Source organism: Oncorhynchus nerka, linkage group LG10 (genome assembly GCF_034236695.1).
Source record: "Oncorhynchus nerka isolate Pitt River linkage group LG10, Oner_Uvic_2.0, whole genome shotgun sequence".
Classification (NCBI taxonomy): Eukaryota; Metazoa; Chordata; class Actinopteri; order Salmoniformes; family Salmonidae; genus Oncorhynchus; species Oncorhynchus nerka.
This window is the reverse complement of record NC_088405.1, coordinates 82106553-82125595: the sequence shown is the minus strand read 5'-3', so window position 1 is coordinate 82125595 and position 19043 is coordinate 82106553. Positions and strand designations below refer to the sequence as shown.

Sequence of the window (19043 nt, the reverse complement as noted above, 5' to 3'; positions counted from 1 at the left end):
ACAAGTCCATATTATGGCAAGAACAGCTCAAATAAGCAAAAAGAAATGACAGTCCATCATTACTTTACTTTAACACATGAAGGGCAGTCAATCCGGGAAAATTTCAAGAACTTTCTTCAAGTGCAGTCGCAAAAACCATCAAGCGCTATGATGAAACTGACTTTCATGAGGATTGCCTCAGGAAAGGAAGACCCAGAGTTACCTCTGCTGCAGAGGATAGGTTCATTAGTTACCAGCCTCAAATTGCAGCCCAAATAAATGCTTCACAGAGTTCAAGTAACAGACACATCTCAACATCAACTGTTCAGAGGAGACTGCATGAATTAGGCCTTCATGGTCGAATTGCTGCAAAGAAACCACTAGTAATTGACACCAATAAGAAGAGACTTACTTGGGCCAAGAAACATGGGCAATGGACATTAGACCGGTGGAAATCTGTCCTTTGGTCAGATTAGTCCAAATTTGAGATTTTTGGTTCCAACCACCGTATCTTTGTGAGATGCAGAGTCGGTGAATGGATGATCTCCACATATGTGGTTCCCACCATGAAGCATGGAGGAGGAGGTGCTATGGTGTGGGGGTGCTTTGCTGCAGCGATACGCCATTCCATCTGGTTTGGGCTATCATTTGTTTTTCAACAGGACAATGACCCAACACACCTCCAGGGTGTGTAAGGGCTATTTGGCCAAGAAGGAGAGTGATGGATTAGATGACCTGGTCTCCACAATCACCTGACCTCAACCGAATTGAGATGGTTTGGGATGACTTGGACCGCAGAGTGAAGGAAAAGCAGCCAACAAGTGCTCAGAAAAACTGGGAACTCCTTCAAGACTGTTGGAAAAGCATTCCAGGTGAAGCTGGTTGAGAGAATGCCAAGTGTGCAAAGTTGTCAAGGCAAGGGGTGGCTTTTGAAGAATTTCAAATCTAAAATATATTTTGATTTAACACTTTTGTTTACTACATGATTTACTACTCCCTCAACTGACATCTGTGGCATTCTGTTGTGACAAAACTGCACATTTTAGAGTGCCCTTTTGTTGTCCCCTGCAGAAGGTGCACCTGTGTAATGATCATGCTGTTTAATCAGCTTGTTGATATACCACACCTGTCATGTGGATGGATTACCTTGACAAATGAGAAATGCTCACTAACAGGGATGTAAATAAATTTGTTCAACATTTTAGAGAAATTAGCTTTTTGTGCATATGGAAAATATCTGGAATATTTTATTTCAGGTCATGAAACATGGGACCAACACTACATGGTGTGTTTTTTATATTTTTGTTCAGTATAATTCAGCTATCTTTTTAGATAGTAGATATCAAATCAAACCGTATGTTACCTTTTAGGGTTGCTAAGATGTTAGCAATGCTAGCTGTGTGTGGTTTCCTATGGACTGACACTGCTGTATTGTTTAAATCAATCATTCAAATGTATTTATAAAGCCCTTCTTACATCAGTTGATGTCACAAAGTGCTGTACGGAAACCCAGCCTAAAACCCCAAACAGCAAGCGCATTGCACCTGCATTAGGTGTAGAAGCACGGTTGCTAGGAAAAACTCCCTAGAAAGGCCAGAACCTAGGAAGAAACTTAGAGGAACCAGGCTATGAGGGGTGGCTTTCCTCTACTGGCTGTGCCGGGTGGAGATTATAACAGAACACAAGTTCTGCTTACAAAGTAGTTAGCCTTATATGCTAGCTGTGATTCCCTATGAGCCACCCATGTGGGTGGGGCTAGGTCTACATAAACTTTTTAAAATTGACAAAATCTCTGACTGAGGCCGATACGTAAGCTTATTAAAGATCAGTGATACTATCAAGAGCAATGTGCTGTTTCCTTTTTAATTCATCTGATTCCCTATTGGCTGACATGACTCTGCTGTGTGTTCTAGAGCTATAGTAGAGGTTATGTCAAACGCTACTGTTATGTTTAGGGATGCTAAGATTTTAGCCATGCTAGCTAGTTGTGAGTGATTCCCTATGGCTTGACACTACTGTGTATTCCAGACCTGGGCCTGCAGCAGAGGATGAGTCTCCAGTATGGCTCCATGGAGAAGGAGGGCTTCATTCTCCTACACAGGACCAAGGACAAGAGCATGCTGATGACATCACCTTTTAAGAAGTACTACGTCACCCTCAACAAAGACACCCTGTCCTACGCCCGGACCCAGCACTCCAAGGTGAGTGCCTTCTCAGCTTGGGAAGATCACCTGTTGTAGTTAAAGTCAATCATTGACATTTATTGATATTGTAGACTTTTTTTATTGGAAAATTTCTGTTTCAGCCCATTATTGTCCTTTTGCTTTATAATGAACATTACCCAGGAATTTGTTTCCAGGCGTCCAATGGCAGCTAGTACAAGGCTCTTAAGTGAAAAACGCTACATGAAACACAATCTCTCCCACATCCCCTGTTGTCTTCCCACTATCATGGAGGAATTTATTTTATTACTGTATTCTTGTCTTATTGTCTATTTCTGTGCCTGTGTGTTGTATGTCTGAAACACCACTGTAGTATAGTCATTCTAGCCTTGTCCCAGATCTGTTTGTGCTCTTGCCAACTCCGTTGCTGTCTTTGTCAAGCCATACATGTTATTTGTCATGGTTTGCATGAACATGAGTGACGAGGGGTTGGCATGATAGCACAAACAGACTGGAATTCGGGCAGTAGTAATTCTAAGGTAAGGTGACAGATGGTTAAATTGAATGAAATTGTTTTCCCTGCTATCACAGAAGAGCTCCTTCATCTCCCTTCCCAGAATCCGAGCAGTGGAGAAGGTGGAGGAGAAGAGCTTTGGCAGTGCCAACGTCATGCAGATTATCTCCAGCCGAGACAACGGCCTGGTGGAGAAATTGTACCTGGACTGTAAGGTCAGCTTCTTCACAAGACCCCCAAAGCAGATAACACCCTATTCCCTATATTGAACACATTTGACCCAGGCCAGCATTGGGCTATGGTCAAAAGTAGTGCACTATATAGGGAATAGGGTAGCCATGCAGAGTTAAGAAACATCAATACAGTATACATAAGGTAACACATGCAAGATGAACACTTAACTATCACACAACCCATACCACATACAGCACTGGTGCTGGTCACTGTTAGTACAGTACCTGTATTCATCAAGAGTCTCAGAGTAGGAGTCCTGATCGAGGATCAGGTCTGACCTATCCATGTAGTCTTATTCATTATGATTTAAATGGCAGAAATTATCCTAGGTCAGCACCCCTACTCTGAGGCACTTTATGAATACGGGCCCAGATTTGAGTTATGGGATTAATAATAATTAATTGATGATGATAATAATAATTAGAAATGATTGGACTTTTTTTAGACACCCAAGCACTTTACATATTGTAGTAAGCGGGATGCTCACCTCATCCACCACCATTGTGTAGCACCCAGTTGGGTCTCTACCCCCTCTCTCTATCTCTTTGCTCCTTAGAGTGTGAATGAGCTGAATCAGTGGCTCTCGGCCCTGAGAAAAGCTTGCAGCCACAACACAGACACTATGAGCTCCTACCACCCAGGGATATACAAAGGAGATCGATGGAGCTGCTGCCACCAGAAGGACAAAGCAGGTACCACAGGTTGGCGTGTCTGCCATGCAATGCAATACAATGCTACAATAGATCAGATAAGAGTGGGGTATAGATCCAGAATCTCCTCATTTGCAGCGCATCAAAATTAGCCTAAATATAGGTTACTATTCATGTGTATTTCACACTGTTTTGGTAAAATGCTTGGATGGGATGTCAACCCCAATATATGTTCATGTCACATTTGCATTTTACATTAAGTCATTTAGCAGATGCTGTTATTCAGAGTGACTTACAGGAGCAATTAGTGTTAAGTGCCTTGGTAAAGGGCATATTGACAGGGATTCAAACCAGCAACCTTTTGGTTACTGGCCAAACGCTCTTAACCACTAGGCTGTCACCTCCTACCACCCACGGTGCAATCACCCATGGTCTGCGTTCCATTGATCTCTTACCGTATGAATACAGTACAAGGTTTTAGCCCTATTCTAACACACCTGGTTCAGAAAATCGAACTCCAGATGATAAGTTAAATCAGGTGTGTTGGAGTAGGTCTGGAACAAAATTCTGCGCACATAGTAGTGCTCACAGAGGTGGTTTGGCCACTCCAGTGGCAAGTACTGGACAGGAGGTTAATAATGTTTATGGGGTTGAGTCAATAGCTGCTCTTGTCTGTCCAGACCCAGGATGTGACAAGACCAAACACGGGGTGACGTTACAGGAGTGGTACGATCCCCTCGACCCAGATCTGGAATCACAGCTCATCTATCGACACCTTATTGGAGTCCGACAAGCTATGAGGTACAGTTCAAAACCTATTGGAGAAACCTATATCCCCCTTGTTTGTTCTCACAGACAGAACTGAGTTCAAATTGTATGTTTTCTTCCAAATACTTAGCTGCGCTCGATCAAGCTTGTCTCGCGCAATGGATCCAATGGAATAGTCCCAAAAGTGCAAGCCCCACCCATCTGGCACTCCTCTGGCTCAATCAATTGCTCAAAGTATTTGAAAGAAAGCAAATACTATTTGAACCCAAGTCTGTTCACAGATGCATTGCAGGTTCCTGTGTTTTGGTACTGTAGGCTGATGCACATTTTACGTTTGATTGTTTTTCTTTCAGGAAAAAATACCAAGCGATGATCAAGCCAGAAGAAGAGGATGACAGGGAGACTTTGGAAGGTAGGGTTCTTGAAGCTTTTTTCTTTTCATAAAGATACTGTAATAATATACAATATATAATCAAGATAATGGTTATTATTCTTTTGAATGAATGTCATTTAAAAAAAATGATTGTAAAGAAAGACAAAAGCCTCTTCTATGGCTCGTCTTTCTTTACAATCAAAAAAATGTAATGATATGGCCTCCTATACCCTTGTATGCCTTCCTAGAAGAGGGCACACGATTGTCATGGTTAACTATAATGTTTTATATACTGCACTGTTTTAACTTAGTAAAAAGAAAAAAGGCAAATTTATAACCTTGTCGCCGCGGGTATTTGAACCAGCGGCCGTTACTGGCTTAACACTGCCTGCTAGGCTACCTACCACCCTATAGTTTAAAGGTAGAGTCAGCAATCGACAAAGTGAACAACAACATCGGGTTGATTTCTGCAACAACTAAGAGCATTGAAGTGCGAGGTTAAACTTCTCTGCTGTTTCCGGTCCTGCAGATTTCAGGTAATAGCTTTTGAAGCTTACCCGTGCACATGTGTGTATACGAGTGCATCGTGTTCATTTGCGGTGATGCTCGTGCAACGTCATATCGCTGAGTCTAAAGTGTGTTTTGAAAGATGTGTGTCTGTATTTCTGTGCTGGTTGGTCCCATTCTGTTATCTGACCTCTCATGTCCCAGGTGAGAAGAAGCTGGACGGGGTCACAAGGTTGTTCAGTGTCCTACAGGACCTGCAGAACTCCCACACTGCAGTGGAGGAGGAGGAGAGGTTAAAGAATAGGAACTTTCTCCTGGAGCTGCAAACGTAACATAATGTCAATGCAACAGGCAGTTCTCAGGCCTAGTGTCCAAAATGGCACCCTAATTCCCTCTATCGTGCACTACTTGTGACAAGGGCACATAGGGTAATTGCGCTATAAAGGGACAAAGCCCTAGTCTCAATGTTATTCTTTTTACTCAGCTCTTGACATTTAATTATTTTTGACTTCTTGTCAAGAAAACTTGTATGGAACATCAGTGAAGACATTTTGGTCATTACACCATGTTCATCATAAACTTCTTCTTGTAGATGAGTTGTGTTGGGCGATGTTCTGCTCTTCATATTAACTTCATAGGAGGTCTACTAGCAACATCCCTTTAAGAAGCACTGATGGGGACTGGATTTGATTGTGTTTGAGGTTCAACCCCCCCCATACATAGTGCAGATGTAAAGATTATGATTGTATGGTCAATATTACCCTTGGAAATTTTAACATGATATGTTAACAAAGGGGTTTATACTGTACATGCATAATGCAGCGACACTAAAGAGTAGATTGAGACCAAGAGCAGTATCGCTGAAGTATTTGTAAAAGGATCAGCCTAGTGAAAGCATATCAACTGATGGCAACAGTGACATTCTGAATATCAATAGAGTAGCTCTCTCTCCATGAGGGTGCATCTTCTTTTTTCTGTGGTTGTTTATTAATTTCTTTGTTAAGAGTGATTGAATTGATCATACACCATTGTCACAGGAGTTTAATTTATTGTCAGAAAATTGATTTTTTTTTTGTCTTTCTTGTGAAACTGTAATGTTCCCAAATCTTTCTTACAGGCTTTTAATGCCATGGGCTACATCTGTGTTTTGTTGTTGTGTGTTCTATGTGCCATTTCAAAGTGACTATGTGCTTGAAATACTGTAAAGAACAAACCTGCGCAACAGTGTTAACGTTGTCAAGATCTAATGTAAACAGACTTTTGACATGCACAAAGAATTTACAGATGAGGAGAGAAATGCATACCAAAATACATTGTTTATGTATAAAATATAATAATGCATGTGTTAACTGAGAATGAATGGACAGACCCCTGAAAGATTAGTCTCATACGTTCTCAGAAATGTGTTGTGGAATATATTGTAAATCCTTTGTTGCCATTCAGTGTAAATTCTAACCTTTTTATGTGTATGTCAATGTGTGTGTGTTATTTTAAATATTGTACATTTTTATATATTGAGCATTTGAGTTTGCATTTTCTGTCCGTTTTGCCATGTAAAATGTTCAACCATTAAAATAGGTTATTGTTATTAACCACTAGGTGGCTCAGTTTCATTTGTTTACTTGTGAAGTGCTATACTGCCATGTTAAACTGTAGGCTGACGTTGCCTCTAGACACTGATCGTGGGTCAGCTTAGCATTTTAACCAATAATGGTTAATGTTATGATTGGGGGAAGAGAAGCTGATCCTTGGTGAAACTTTAAGCTGGAGCTGGACGGTACAGGGTACTTAATAATATATACCATTTAGCAGACACTTGATCCAAAGCAGCTTATTTATGAGTGCATACATCTTTTACGTATGGGTGGTCCAGGGAATCAAACCCACTATACTTGTGTTGCAAGCGCCATGCTCTACCAACTGCGCTACAGAGGACCGGAGGACTTTCTGCAGTATCTACCTCCATGTGGCATATGAGTAAAAAAAAAATCATATAGCACCTGCAAGTACAGTTTGAAATTGATAAATGTAATTCAAACCAGCTAGAAAAGTAGACCTAAACATTGAACACCAATATGGTGCTGGCTTGGATAGTGACTGTGTGGATATACTGTAGATAACCATATAGAATATTGTCTATTTACAAACCAAATGCATTAATTTAAGATTTAATCAAGTGCAATGTATATTAGATTCTAACAATTTCAAATGTTTTGCATGTGACCAGAGCACATGCATAATTGTATTATTAACAGCAAGTGTATTCTTTTTGGCCTTACTGCTATTAGCACATACAAATGCATAGAATCACTGATTCACTATGGAACTACAGATAGTCCCCCCCAAAGAAAATCTAAAGGAAGTTTGTTCTGAAGTGTCTGTTCTATATATTATTTTTGTACATCATTTAACCCCTTATTTTTGGCACTAAACAGTCTAAACCCTGTCAGTTTAGTATGTATGAGTATGTGAGAAGTCCAGTGAGTGTGCATAGAGTCAGTGCAACAACAAAAAAATATAATAGAGATTGCGCACAAGCTGTTAACAAAAGGACACACCACCCCTTGAGTTTACTCAACGCTGTCGTTTTGTCCTGCCGATGTATAGAAAATTCAGCTAGATTTATATTTTCCATGTCCTTGTTCAGCCACAACTTGGAGAAACATAGGATATTACAGTTCTTCAGATCACGTTGATGGGATAGTCTTGAACGGAGCTTGTCCAGTTTATTCTCCAGTGATTGCACTTTAGCCAATAGAACAGAGGACAGAGGTGGTCTATCCACTCGCCAACATTGTCTCGTCAGGTATCCCGCACACTGGCTTCTATAAAGCTGACTCTTCATTTTTCGAGTTCCGGGGATTTGGGCCTGGTCCGGGATGAACAGTATGTCCTTCGCCACCGACTCAATGAATTAGAAATCCTTATCCAAATTGAGGTTAGTGATCGGTGTTCTGATGTCCAGAAGCTCTTTCCAGTCATAGGAAACGATGGCGGAAACATTATGTACAAAAAAAGTTCAGAAATAATAGTTCAGAAATAAAAGTTCAGAAATAATAGCACAATTGGTCAGGAGACCGCTGCTATTCCCTCCACTGCTATTCCCTCCAGTGCTATTCTCATGATATGTAATGTGTAAACACAGTACCTAGCAGCCAACCTGCTTGCACCAACTCCATGTAATTACAGTAAAATACTGTGAAATACAAACCCCATCTCCCCTCAATGAATTTCATTCATCAATTCATTACAATTACAGTAGCAATACAATACAGTCAATTAAGGTATTTTACTAAATGTTATTTTACTGTCATTACACAGTACTTATTTTGACGTTGTGTACTGCAATATGAAATACAGTAACTTACCACTAGCTGCCTGTAAATTACTGTCAAATTCACAGAAACCCCTTCATATTGGAAGTCTTCAGCTCATACAGAAAGAATTCACTTCCTGTTGTGGCCTCAAACCTCTCAAGCAGAGGGAGGGTCTTGCCGGTGCTGACGCACCCTCAAGAATAGACCTAGCACACCCATGAAAGAATGTATTAGTACATTCATATGTACACCATAGACGGCAAGCACCCCTACGCAACTACCAAGCAAAACAATTCCTGGTGCCGCCACTGATTTGACAAAATATCACATAATTGTTTATGCCACAACCAAACTTTGGATAGGTTATCCACTTTCTACTTTTGTAAATTTGTAGTGCATGTTCTATTCATTTTTTAAAATATTTCTATCAATAATGTAGCTTTATCAATGGGAAAATGTAATTTGATATTTTTATCCATAAGCTTTATTCATAATTTTGGTTGTCAGCTATAAGTCCATTTGTTTTCACTCAGAACAGGGGTTTAAGTTAGTCAGACATTTTCATATGCAAGAGTAATCTAGGTTGCAATTATTTCAATGTTTCCCAATTCTCATTCATTTGGAATTGAGACCTTTAGATTTTTCCACAGACAAGTATAGGGGAGTCTACACAATCAATGATATGGATTGGAATATGGATTTAGCTCAATTTACATCTGATAAACTTTGAATTTGAGGAGAACTACCCGTTTGACCTGCTACATTCATCATTCACCACCGCTAAGCCAAGGTTAATTTGTAGACCAAACATTACTAACCATGAGGCATCACTTCAACAAGATCTTTGGCCTATAATTGCACTACCAGCTTTGTCAATTGCATTTTTTATAAGCATGCAATAGGGCTAACCTCATCCTTGACACTCAGGGCCACTGTGAAGATTAGACGCTGACAAATTGCCTCAGTCTATCAAAGTTGTGCCACAGGCAGCCATTGAGATGCCTGAGGGAATGATTGTTGTGTGCTTTAAGGGGTATTGTTGAAATTTGATGGACCAGTGCACATTACATTTATGACACAAAATCACATTACATTAGTAACTTATTGAGAGTTGTTGAAATGTCTCCGAATATTATTTTTTTCTTTTACCATGAATATGACAAAATATAGGCAAGGGCAAGGTTTTCCTAACACAAATATGTGTATATACAGTCATTGGGTTTTAGCCTGCATGGTAGTATAACATTAGTCAGTGTTGTTACAATGTTATTACATAGTCAGTTTATTATCTCTGTTTATTTGAAAATCCTTTAAAGTGTGCATTGCAAAAAAGTGAGAACTGTATGTAAGTCGTATTAGGGGCACTAGGCTATTGCAAAGTGGGAACTAATTTATGATGCGAGGGCATTCCATGGATTTCCAGGAATGATAACTAATTCGCAGTGATTCAGCACCGGATGCACATTAATTCCTGTGAGCAAATTGGAGATCTGGACCAGTAAATAATCTGGATAAATTCCTATAGTATACTACTTTCTCCTGCACCTTACATTTTTATGCAACATATTTAACTATTTATGAATGCCTTTCAAACCAGAGAACACAATTGTATCTTCATAGCTTGGTTGGGTTAAATGTTGGCTTTGTAGCCTTCTCTCACAGCATTACCGTCCACTTCCTAAACTCTTTGTTTGGCTGAAGCCAGCGAAGGGGGAGGATCCTCTACAGAGGCGAAAAAAGAGACCGAAAATCCATTGCGCCCAAAGCGAAACATTGAAAACCTCATCCCTCTGTATTCAATAGGCCACATGTGTGTACTGGTTAACGTTTTAAAGCGTCCTGAACGGCGGATTGAAGCTGGTTGAAGTTGCTGTTGCTGCTTTGCACCCCCAAACCGCTAACAAAAAGAGAGACCTAGGGATTTGCATATAGTTACATTGAATATTCACAGCAAACTGAAGCAACAATCTAATTTTATTTCTGAAAGTCGCATTCTCAAAATAAACCGGCATCTTCGCCTGATTTAGCCTACTGCGGCTCGCATCCTGCCACACTCTCCCTTCCAGCTCTATCTAAGCATCCATATTTTTTGTTCATCCCTGTGTGGGGGTATAGGGAGTGGCAACCTGATAAATCAACCGATCCGCGGACCCCTCTCTAGGAAAAAAGCAAGTTCGCCGCTTTTTGGACACGTTTATGCGTAAATTGGATATAAAAAGGTAAGCGTTTCGTTCTTGCATCTTTATCGTTTAAGGGATTTGTTGAGCTCAAGTAGAAATACACACCGCGCTGCAGTGGGTATAACAATAGAAAAACATTTGCGTTGTATGTTCTCGGGTGCACCTTATGTTTCCCTGTCACGGAAATATATACATTCGCAATATAATTGTGTGAACAGCAACAATGTATTCAACAAGCTTAGCAGACAACCATGTGTCATTTAACAGCCCAATGGTCCAATGTTTAGAGCATCAAATTGTAACATTGTAGCCTAGCTCTACTGCACTGTCATATAGCAGGCTACATGTAGCAACTTCGCATTGTCAAGAATATAGCCCCTTCGCAGAGCTGTCATAAAACTGCCCTGAGAAAATATTCTAAAAGGATTTAAGCCTTGCCCTATTGCGAAAAACAACATACAAATTGATGTCGATACATGAGTAAACTGAATGGTGCTGATACTGTGAAAGCACTATTGCATTCTTCAGACATCTCATCTCGATAACCAGCATAAATGCGAGATGTGGTGCTAGAATAGTGATGTAACGTTGTCATGAATTACATATTATAGTTGGAGAGATGTAAAATATTTGTCTTGAAGGCCATGCATGCAACTGGGAATACAGCTGATCAGGTCTCAGTGTTTCGGCAAGCAGCCTGGCCTCAACGACTAGATGTAACATAGTAAATGTAAATCTGTGAGTAGTATAATTTATGTTTGATATGGTTACATAAAACAGGTTACTTAAAAGGATGCTTTAGGATTTTGGCGATGAGGCCTTTCCTCATAGTCATATTAACTCATGGATACCATTTTTATATATCTGTGTCCAGTATGAAGGAAGTTAGTAGTTTCTTGAGCCGATGTTAACTACTGTTAGCGCAATGACTGGTAGCGCAGATACCCGTATACTTCCAGTCATTGTGCTAACTGTGCTGAGCAATTGTGCTTGTACTTGTTAGGAACATCCTTTAAACTGCGCACAGAGACATACAAATGGTATCCACACGTTCATCTGACTCTGGGGAAGTAGGTAAAGGGCCTCATCGCCAAAATCTTTAAGTCTCCCTTTATGCCAGTTTGAGAGGATGGATGGGCGTATAACCTGGGGCAGCAGGGTAGCCTAGTGGTTAGAGCGTTGGACTAGTAACCGAAAGGTTGCAAGTTCGAGTCCCTGAGCTGACAAGGTACAAATCTGTCGTTCTGCCCCTGAACATGCAGTTAACCCACTGTTCCTAGGCCGTCATTGAAAATAAGAATTTGTTCTTAACTGACTTGCCTAGTAAAATAAAGGTAAAAAAAAAAAATCATGAAAGTCTAGCAACCCAAAGGATTTTATATTTTATTATTAACTTTTATTTATTCAGGGTAGCCCAAGTGAGACCAATGGTGCCAAATTGTTCACACAAACAGGAAAATAAATTAAGTTTAAAATAAAACAATCTCAACACCACAATTTCAACAAATTAACCACTACAATCAATCAAAACAACTGCAATGCATAATGAAGTCATTACTGCCCTAGCGGTACCAGGGAATCGAGATGCAAGGAATTGTGTAGGTTACTCCAACAATGGGGGCATTAAAACAAAAGGAGTATTTACCAAAATTGGACAAGACCACATGACCTCAAGAGTTCCTGTGAGACAGTTTGGTAGTACATTCTTTTATATGTTATCAACGAAGTTAGGTAAGTTAGAAGCTTGTGTAGTAGAGCTTTGTAAACAAAAAGGGAATAATGAAGTGATCTACAGGACTTTAATGAGGACAACCAACCTTTTGATACAGCATTCAGTATTGAGTATTAAAACTGTCACCTTTGATAAAGCGAAAGGCGCTATAGTAGATGGCATCCAATGATTTAAGAGTAGTGGCTGCTGCAATCTGGTAAATTGTGTCACCATAATCAATAACTGTCAGGAAAGTTGACTGTACAATCTGCTTCCTGCTATTTAGAAAGAGGGCAGATCTATTTGAAAAAAGAAGCCCACTTTAAATCATAGCTTTTTAACTAGCTCATCCATACATTTTTTTAAACATTAAGTCTTTGTCAACCTAAATGCCCAGATATTTATAGGCGGGCCCCCAATCGATGAGGGAACCGTCCAATTAGTAAATATGTAGTTCATCTCTGATTTTTTTAAATTTAATTGCGAGTATTAGAGAACAACATATACTGAGTCTTGCTTGCATTAAGTACACGTTTTAAACCAACCAGGGCTTTACGTTTGCTATGTCTACCCTTGAGTCCAGGTTGCAGCAAGGCCTAGCTACTAGCCACCCTAATCCTTACAGTAGTCTAATAACCAACCAACACTATTTAATACATAGGCCTAGGTTATTCATTTAGAATGTATGCATAACCAAAGACAATACCAAATATGTTTCTTTCTGTCAGTGAATATTCTTGAAATACATATTTTAGCCTTGTGACACATTTAACTCCATGTGTATTTATTCACCATCAACACACTTGAAACAATAAACTGGATTTACTAAGTCCAGTAGACTCAGCAACATAGATGATTAACCCAAATCACAAATATTGTTTTCTGATCTATAGATAGGCTATTTGTTTGAAGAGGGACCACTCAACTATTTCAATTTGTATATAGTAGTATAGTATAGGCTACACTGGGTACACCTTGACATGGCTTGACTTGTACACCGAAAAGGCATAGACCCTCTGCTTTTTAAAAGGGCTGGAGTGTTCAACAAGAAAACTCAGCTAGCACAGAATGTTCTGGGAACCAACATTTGTTAGCTGCAAAGCCTTTGCGACATCATAACCACCATCGATAAGAGACAATACTGTGCAGCTGTATTCATCGACCTGGCCAAGGCTTTCGACTATGTCAATCACCACCATTCTTATCGGCAGACTCAACAGCCTTGGTTTCTCAAATGACTGCCTCGCCTGGTTCACCAACTACTTCTCAGACAGAGTTCAGTGTGTCAAATCGGAGGGCCTGTTGTCCGGACCTCTGGCAGTCTATGGGGGTGCCACAGGGTTTAATTCTCGGGCCAACTCTTTTCTCTGTATACATCAATGATGTCGCTCTTGCTGCTGGTGATTCTCTGATCCACCTCTACGCAGACAACACCATTCTGTATACTTCTGGCCCTTCTTTGGACACTGTTAACTAACCTCCAGACGAGCTTCAATGCCATACAACTCTCCTTCCGTAGCCTCCAACTGCTCTTAAATGCAAGTAAAACTAAATGCATGCTCCTCAACCAATCGCTGCCCGCACTTGCCTGCCTGTCCAGCATCACTACTCTGGACGGTTGTGACTTAGAATATGTGGACAACTACAAATACCTAGGTGTCTGGTTAGACTGTAAACTCTCCTTCCTGACTCACATTAAGCATCTTGAATCCAAAATTAAATCTAGAACCTGCTTCCTATTTCGCAACAAAGCATCCTTCACTCATGCTGCCAAACACACCCTCGTAAAACTGACCATCCTTAACTTCGGCGATGTCATTTTCAAAATAGCCTCCAACACTCTACTCAGCTAATTGGATGCAGTCTATCACAGTGCCATTCGTTTTGTCACCAAAGCCCCATATACTACCCACCACTGCGACCTGTATGCTCTCGTTGGCTGGCCCTCGCTTCATATTCGTTGCCAAACTCACTGGCTCCAGGTCATCTATAAGTCTTTGCTAGGTAAAGCCCCGCCTTATCACAGCTCACTGGTCACCATAGCAGCACCCACCCATAGCACGCGCTCCAGCAGGTATATTTCACTGGTCAGCCCCAAAGCCAATTCCTCCTTTGGCCGCCTTTCCTTCCAGTTCTCTGCTGCCAATGATTGGAACGAATTGCAAAAATCACTGAAGCTGGAGACCCATATCTCCCTCACTAACATTAAGCACCAGCTGTCAGAGCAGCTCACAGATCACTGCACCTGTACATAGCCCATCTGTAAATAGCCCATCCAACTACCTCATCCCCATACTGTTCTTTTTTTTTGCTCCTTTGCACACCAGTATCTCTACTTGCACATTCATCTTCTATCACTCCAGTGTTTAATTTCTAAATTGTAATTATTTCACCACTATGGCCTATTTATTGCCTTCTCTCCCTTATCTTACCTCATTTGTACACACGGAATATATTATTTTTTCCTCTATTGTGTTATTGACTGTAAGTTTGTTTATTCCATGTGTAACTCTGTTGTTGTTGTTTGTGTTGCACTGCTTTGCTTTATCTTGGCCAGGTCGCAGTTGCAAATGAGAACTTGTTCTCAACTAGCCTACCTGGTTAAATAAAGGTGAAAAAAAATATATACAGACAGATGAAGCTATCATCATAACTAAGACATTGATTCCTCCACTCATCTCCACAGCTAAAATGGAGAGGTATTGCCACCATTCCGACTTCTAGTGCCTCAAACCGAAAGCCTTAATCCCTGCACTTCTCCCTGTACATGATGAACATGCTGAAGTCCAGTGGACTGAAGATCCCTGGCAGGGGCCCAAAGCACTCCCCTGGCCCTGTGGGACGAACCTCTGCTGGGGGGTCCGCTTCCGGCACTGTGGGCCAGAAAGACAGTAAGTCACTTCTTCATTCCTCAAGACTTCCTCTAGACTCTCAGGAAGAGATCTGATTTCCTATCGCTTAGCCTATCAATCTTGGTGGCATTTCATCATTGGAAATGACTTGATTCCTTGATTATTGTAATTGATTGTTTGTTAGTTGTCAGGGCCCTGAGTTGTTTCTGGTCAGCTGTGGTCAGTAAAAACTCAGGGCCCTAGGTACATTATTATGCTTTAGGTCAACGGTTTTCAAACTTCTTTGGTTAATGTAGCCCCAATCACATTTTGCTCTGCCCAAAGTACCCCCTAATGTGCAATTGATCATTAGGCCTATATTCTTATGAGTCTTTCCAAGAACCCCTTGTGGATAGGCCCGGTACCAGTCAGAGGTTTAAAAAAATATATATTTATTTTATCTTTATTTTAGCAGGGAGTCACCATTGAGACCAGTGTTTCTTTTTCAAGAGAGTCCTGCATATACAATTTCATAGAAATAAAACACAGACAAACATAAATGTACACAAAACACTATCACTTAAAACAAACAAATTCTTCATTGTAAAATTCCTCTGTCCACTCTCTAAGGTTTCTATGGTTTCTATGTGTACTGTTTTTTGGTGATTATTCCAAACATACGGAGCATAAAAATGAAAGGGCGATTTAGCTAACTTTGAAGACACCAAAGGAGTCTCCAGAGTTAACCAACCATTGTGACCAGGTTTGATAACTTCACTATTAAGATTTAAAATTACAAGTTAAGTCGGAAGCTTGTGGAGTAGGGCTTTGTAAAAAAAAAAAGAAGAAGAGTGTAATGATGTGACTTCAAAGAGGTCCAGCCAAAGAATATAGTTTTGAGTAATAAAACTCCTGTGATAAAACGAAAAGCGCTATTGAAGAAACGGGATCCAGCAGTTTAAGAGTAGAGGCAGTTGCACTTTGATAAATAGTATCACCAAAATCGAGAACAGGTAGAAAGGTTTACTGCACAATCTGCTTCCTGCTGACTAGAGAGAGACAAGATCTATTTCTGTAAAACAAATCCCACTTTAAATCTTAGTTTCTTAACAAGCTCATTTGTATGTTGTTTTAAACGATAAATCATTGTCAATCCAAATACCAAGGTATTTGTATGCAGAGACTCATTAGATTATAGAACCATCCAATGCATGACGATGTAATCCATCTGAGACAATCTTATGAGAACATGAAAGCAACATTTATTTAGTTTTGCCCGTATTAAGCAACTCAAACAAGAAGTACCTGTGCTAAGGTCTATTCAACACTGGTCTGAGTCCATGATGCAAGATTGTTTTGAGCACGCAGACTGGAATATGTTCCGGGTAGGCTCTGAGTTCATCAGGAAGTGTATAGCGGATGTTGTTCCCACTGTAACTATTAAAACCTACCGAAATTGTGTATAGATGGCAGCATTCGCGCAAAACTGAAAGCGCGAACCACTGCATTTAACCATGGCAAGGTGACTGGGAATATGGTCGAAAACAAACAGTGTAGTTATTCCCTCCGTAAGGCAATCAAACAGGCAAAATGTCAGTACAGAGACAAAGTAGAGACGCAATTCAATGACTCAGACACGAGACGTATGTGGCAGGGTCTACAGACAATCACAGATTACAAAGGGAAAACCAGCCACGTCGTGGACACTGATGTCTTTCTCCCGGACAAGCTAAACACCTTCTTCGCCCCACTTTGAGGATAACACAGTCAGTGTTGCCAACTAATTTTCAGGGTAAGTTGCTAGAGGCAGGTTGATTTGTTGCTAAAAGTTGCTAAATGACGTTGTGAAGTCATTGCATGATAACGTAAAACTGCGTCATTACGTAGAATACACAATAACGTTACGTAAATTGACTGGCCATCTCTGCAACAAAATACATTTGTTCAGGTACAGACTCCCACTCTTTTCTGTACAATTTTGATTGAAACATGTTGATTGATGTTGTAAGTTCTGTTCAAGATCAAACATTCGTGACCAACTCGGCCCGCTTCCAAGGACTGTGGGCTCTCATTCTCTCTGTGACCGATGTGAGTAAGACATTTAAACGTGTTAACCCTCGCAGACGGAATCCCTAGCCGGGTCCTCAGAGGATGCGCAGACCAGCTGGCTGGAGTGTTTACAGACATATTCAATCTCTCCCTATCACAGTCTGCTGTCCCCACTTGCTTCAAGATGTCCACCATTGTTCTTGTACCAAAGAAAGCAAAGGTAACTGAACTAAATGATTATCGCCCCGTAGCAGTCACTTCTGTCATCAGGAAGTGCTTTGAAAGGCTAGTTAAGGATCATATCACTTCTACCTTACCTGACACCCTCGACCCACTTCAATCTGCCTACCGCCCCAATAGATCCACAGACGATGCAATCTCTATCGCACTCTCTCTCTCTCTCTCTCTCTCTCTCTCATATATATATATATATATACAGAAATGGAATCACTGGTCACATACTGCTTTACTCATTTCATATACTGTATTCTACTCTACTGTCTTTTAGTCAATGCCACTCAGACATTGCTCATCATAATGTTTATATATTCCTCCATTCTTTTTGTTAGTGTGTATTTTTGTGAATTGTTAGATATTACTGCTCTGCTGGAGCTAGGAACACAAGCATTTCGCTACACCCGCAATAACTTTGGCTAAATATATTTGATTTGATATGACAAAACCTAAACCTACTCCCCATTGACCCAAGTGTTTACATTGTGCAAAGCCAATAGAAATAGGACACCCAAACACGTTTCCCACTGTTATTTTTCCTGGTTTTAGATCACATGACAAGCCCGGACCCTAGGGTCACAGACGCATGTGTTACACTGGCGCGGCTTTCCGCTAAATTACAGCTAGATTCTCTCCCTCCAAGCTGAACTAGGCTGATATGAGCCTACAGGAGGCCAAACACAGTCTGGGGGTGTCTGGGCTGCTTCTGCTGTTTTGTTATTTGCATTAGTCTGTATGGGAGAGTTGTATCAGAGGCAACCATGTCATGGTTTAAGTTGATGGTGGAATGCTGTGAGGAAAGGAAAGGGGAAAAAACACAGTAATGCCTTTAGCAGTGCACATGGCTGTTATTTTCGAGGGCCTCCTTCAGAAACACTATTTTGTAGTGTTAGTAGGGCTGTCCCAGACTCAAAAAAATCTTGGTTGACCAAGAGTCATCTGTTCTTTCAACCAATCGACTGGTCGAAATGTTAAAACATTAATTTTTCCATATATAGACACACCCTATGTGTTTTAATAAAAACCAACTACAGTACCAGTCAAAAGTTTGGACACACCTACTCTTTATTTTTACTATTTTCTAAATTTTAGAATAATAGTGAAGACATCACAGCTATGAAGTAACACATATGGAATCATGTAGTAACCAAAAAGTGTTAAAAACTAATCAAAATATATTTTATATTTGAGATTCCTTAAAGTAGACACCCTTTGCCTTGATGACAGCTTTGCACACTCTTGGCTACTGAGCTTGTATGATGCTTTAAGCACACTATGATTAAATAATTAAGATCAACTTGGTCCAGCCAAAAGCTTGCACTAACAAACTTGCAACATTGTATAAAATATTCGGGACCCTCAGAGTTTCCTGTGATTGTGAGGTCCGGACAGACACAGCTGTAGGCTATTTGTGCAAGGCATAAGAAGTAATCAGGTAGACCTATTTTATTACGTTTTCACCAGATCAGCATGAATGTTTTTCTCCTTCTTTTCACTTGGAGTGGTTTGGTTATCGAAAGGGAGAGAGCTGAAA

The 19043-nt window shown here is 40.4% G+C and overlaps 2 protein-coding genes across 9 annotated transcripts in view; both read left to right on the top strand.

Moving 5' to 3' along the window:
• Positions 1-6783, top strand: part of rasa4 (RAS p21 protein activator 4) — a 71431-nt gene extending 64648 nt beyond the window's left edge. For 3 of the 4 annotated variants that reach the window (XM_029671553.2, XM_029671552.2, XM_029671554.2), the window contains 6 exons: positions 2008-2180; positions 2733-2870; positions 3446-3581; positions 4220-4340; positions 4661-4719; positions 5392-6783. In XM_029671553.2, the coding sequence (XP_029527413.1) occupies positions 2008-2180; positions 2733-2870; positions 3446-3581; positions 4220-4340; positions 4661-4719; positions 5392-5519 (755 nt within the window). In that variant the 3' untranslated portion in view covers positions 5520-6783. Of the gene's footprint in view, positions 1-2007; positions 2181-2732; positions 2871-3445; positions 3583-4219; positions 4341-4660; positions 4720-5391 lie in introns of those variants that run through there. The other variant, XM_065023803.1, reaches the window with a different exon arrangement.
• A 3459-nt stretch (positions 6784-10242) lies between these two features.
• Positions 10243-19043, top strand: part of clip2 (CAP-GLY domain containing linker protein 2) — a 56736-nt gene continuing 47935 nt past the window's right edge. For 2 of the 5 annotated variants that reach the window (XM_029671547.2, XM_029671545.2), the window contains exons 1-2: positions 10244-10723; positions 15082-15286. In XM_029671547.2, the coding sequence (XP_029527407.1) occupies positions 15163-15286 (124 nt within the window). In that variant the 5' untranslated portion in view covers positions 10244-10723; positions 15082-15162. Of the gene's footprint in view, positions 10724-15081; positions 15287-19043 lie in introns of all 5 variants that reach the window. The other 3 variants (XM_029671550.2, XM_029671548.2, XM_065023799.1) reach the window with 2 other exon arrangements.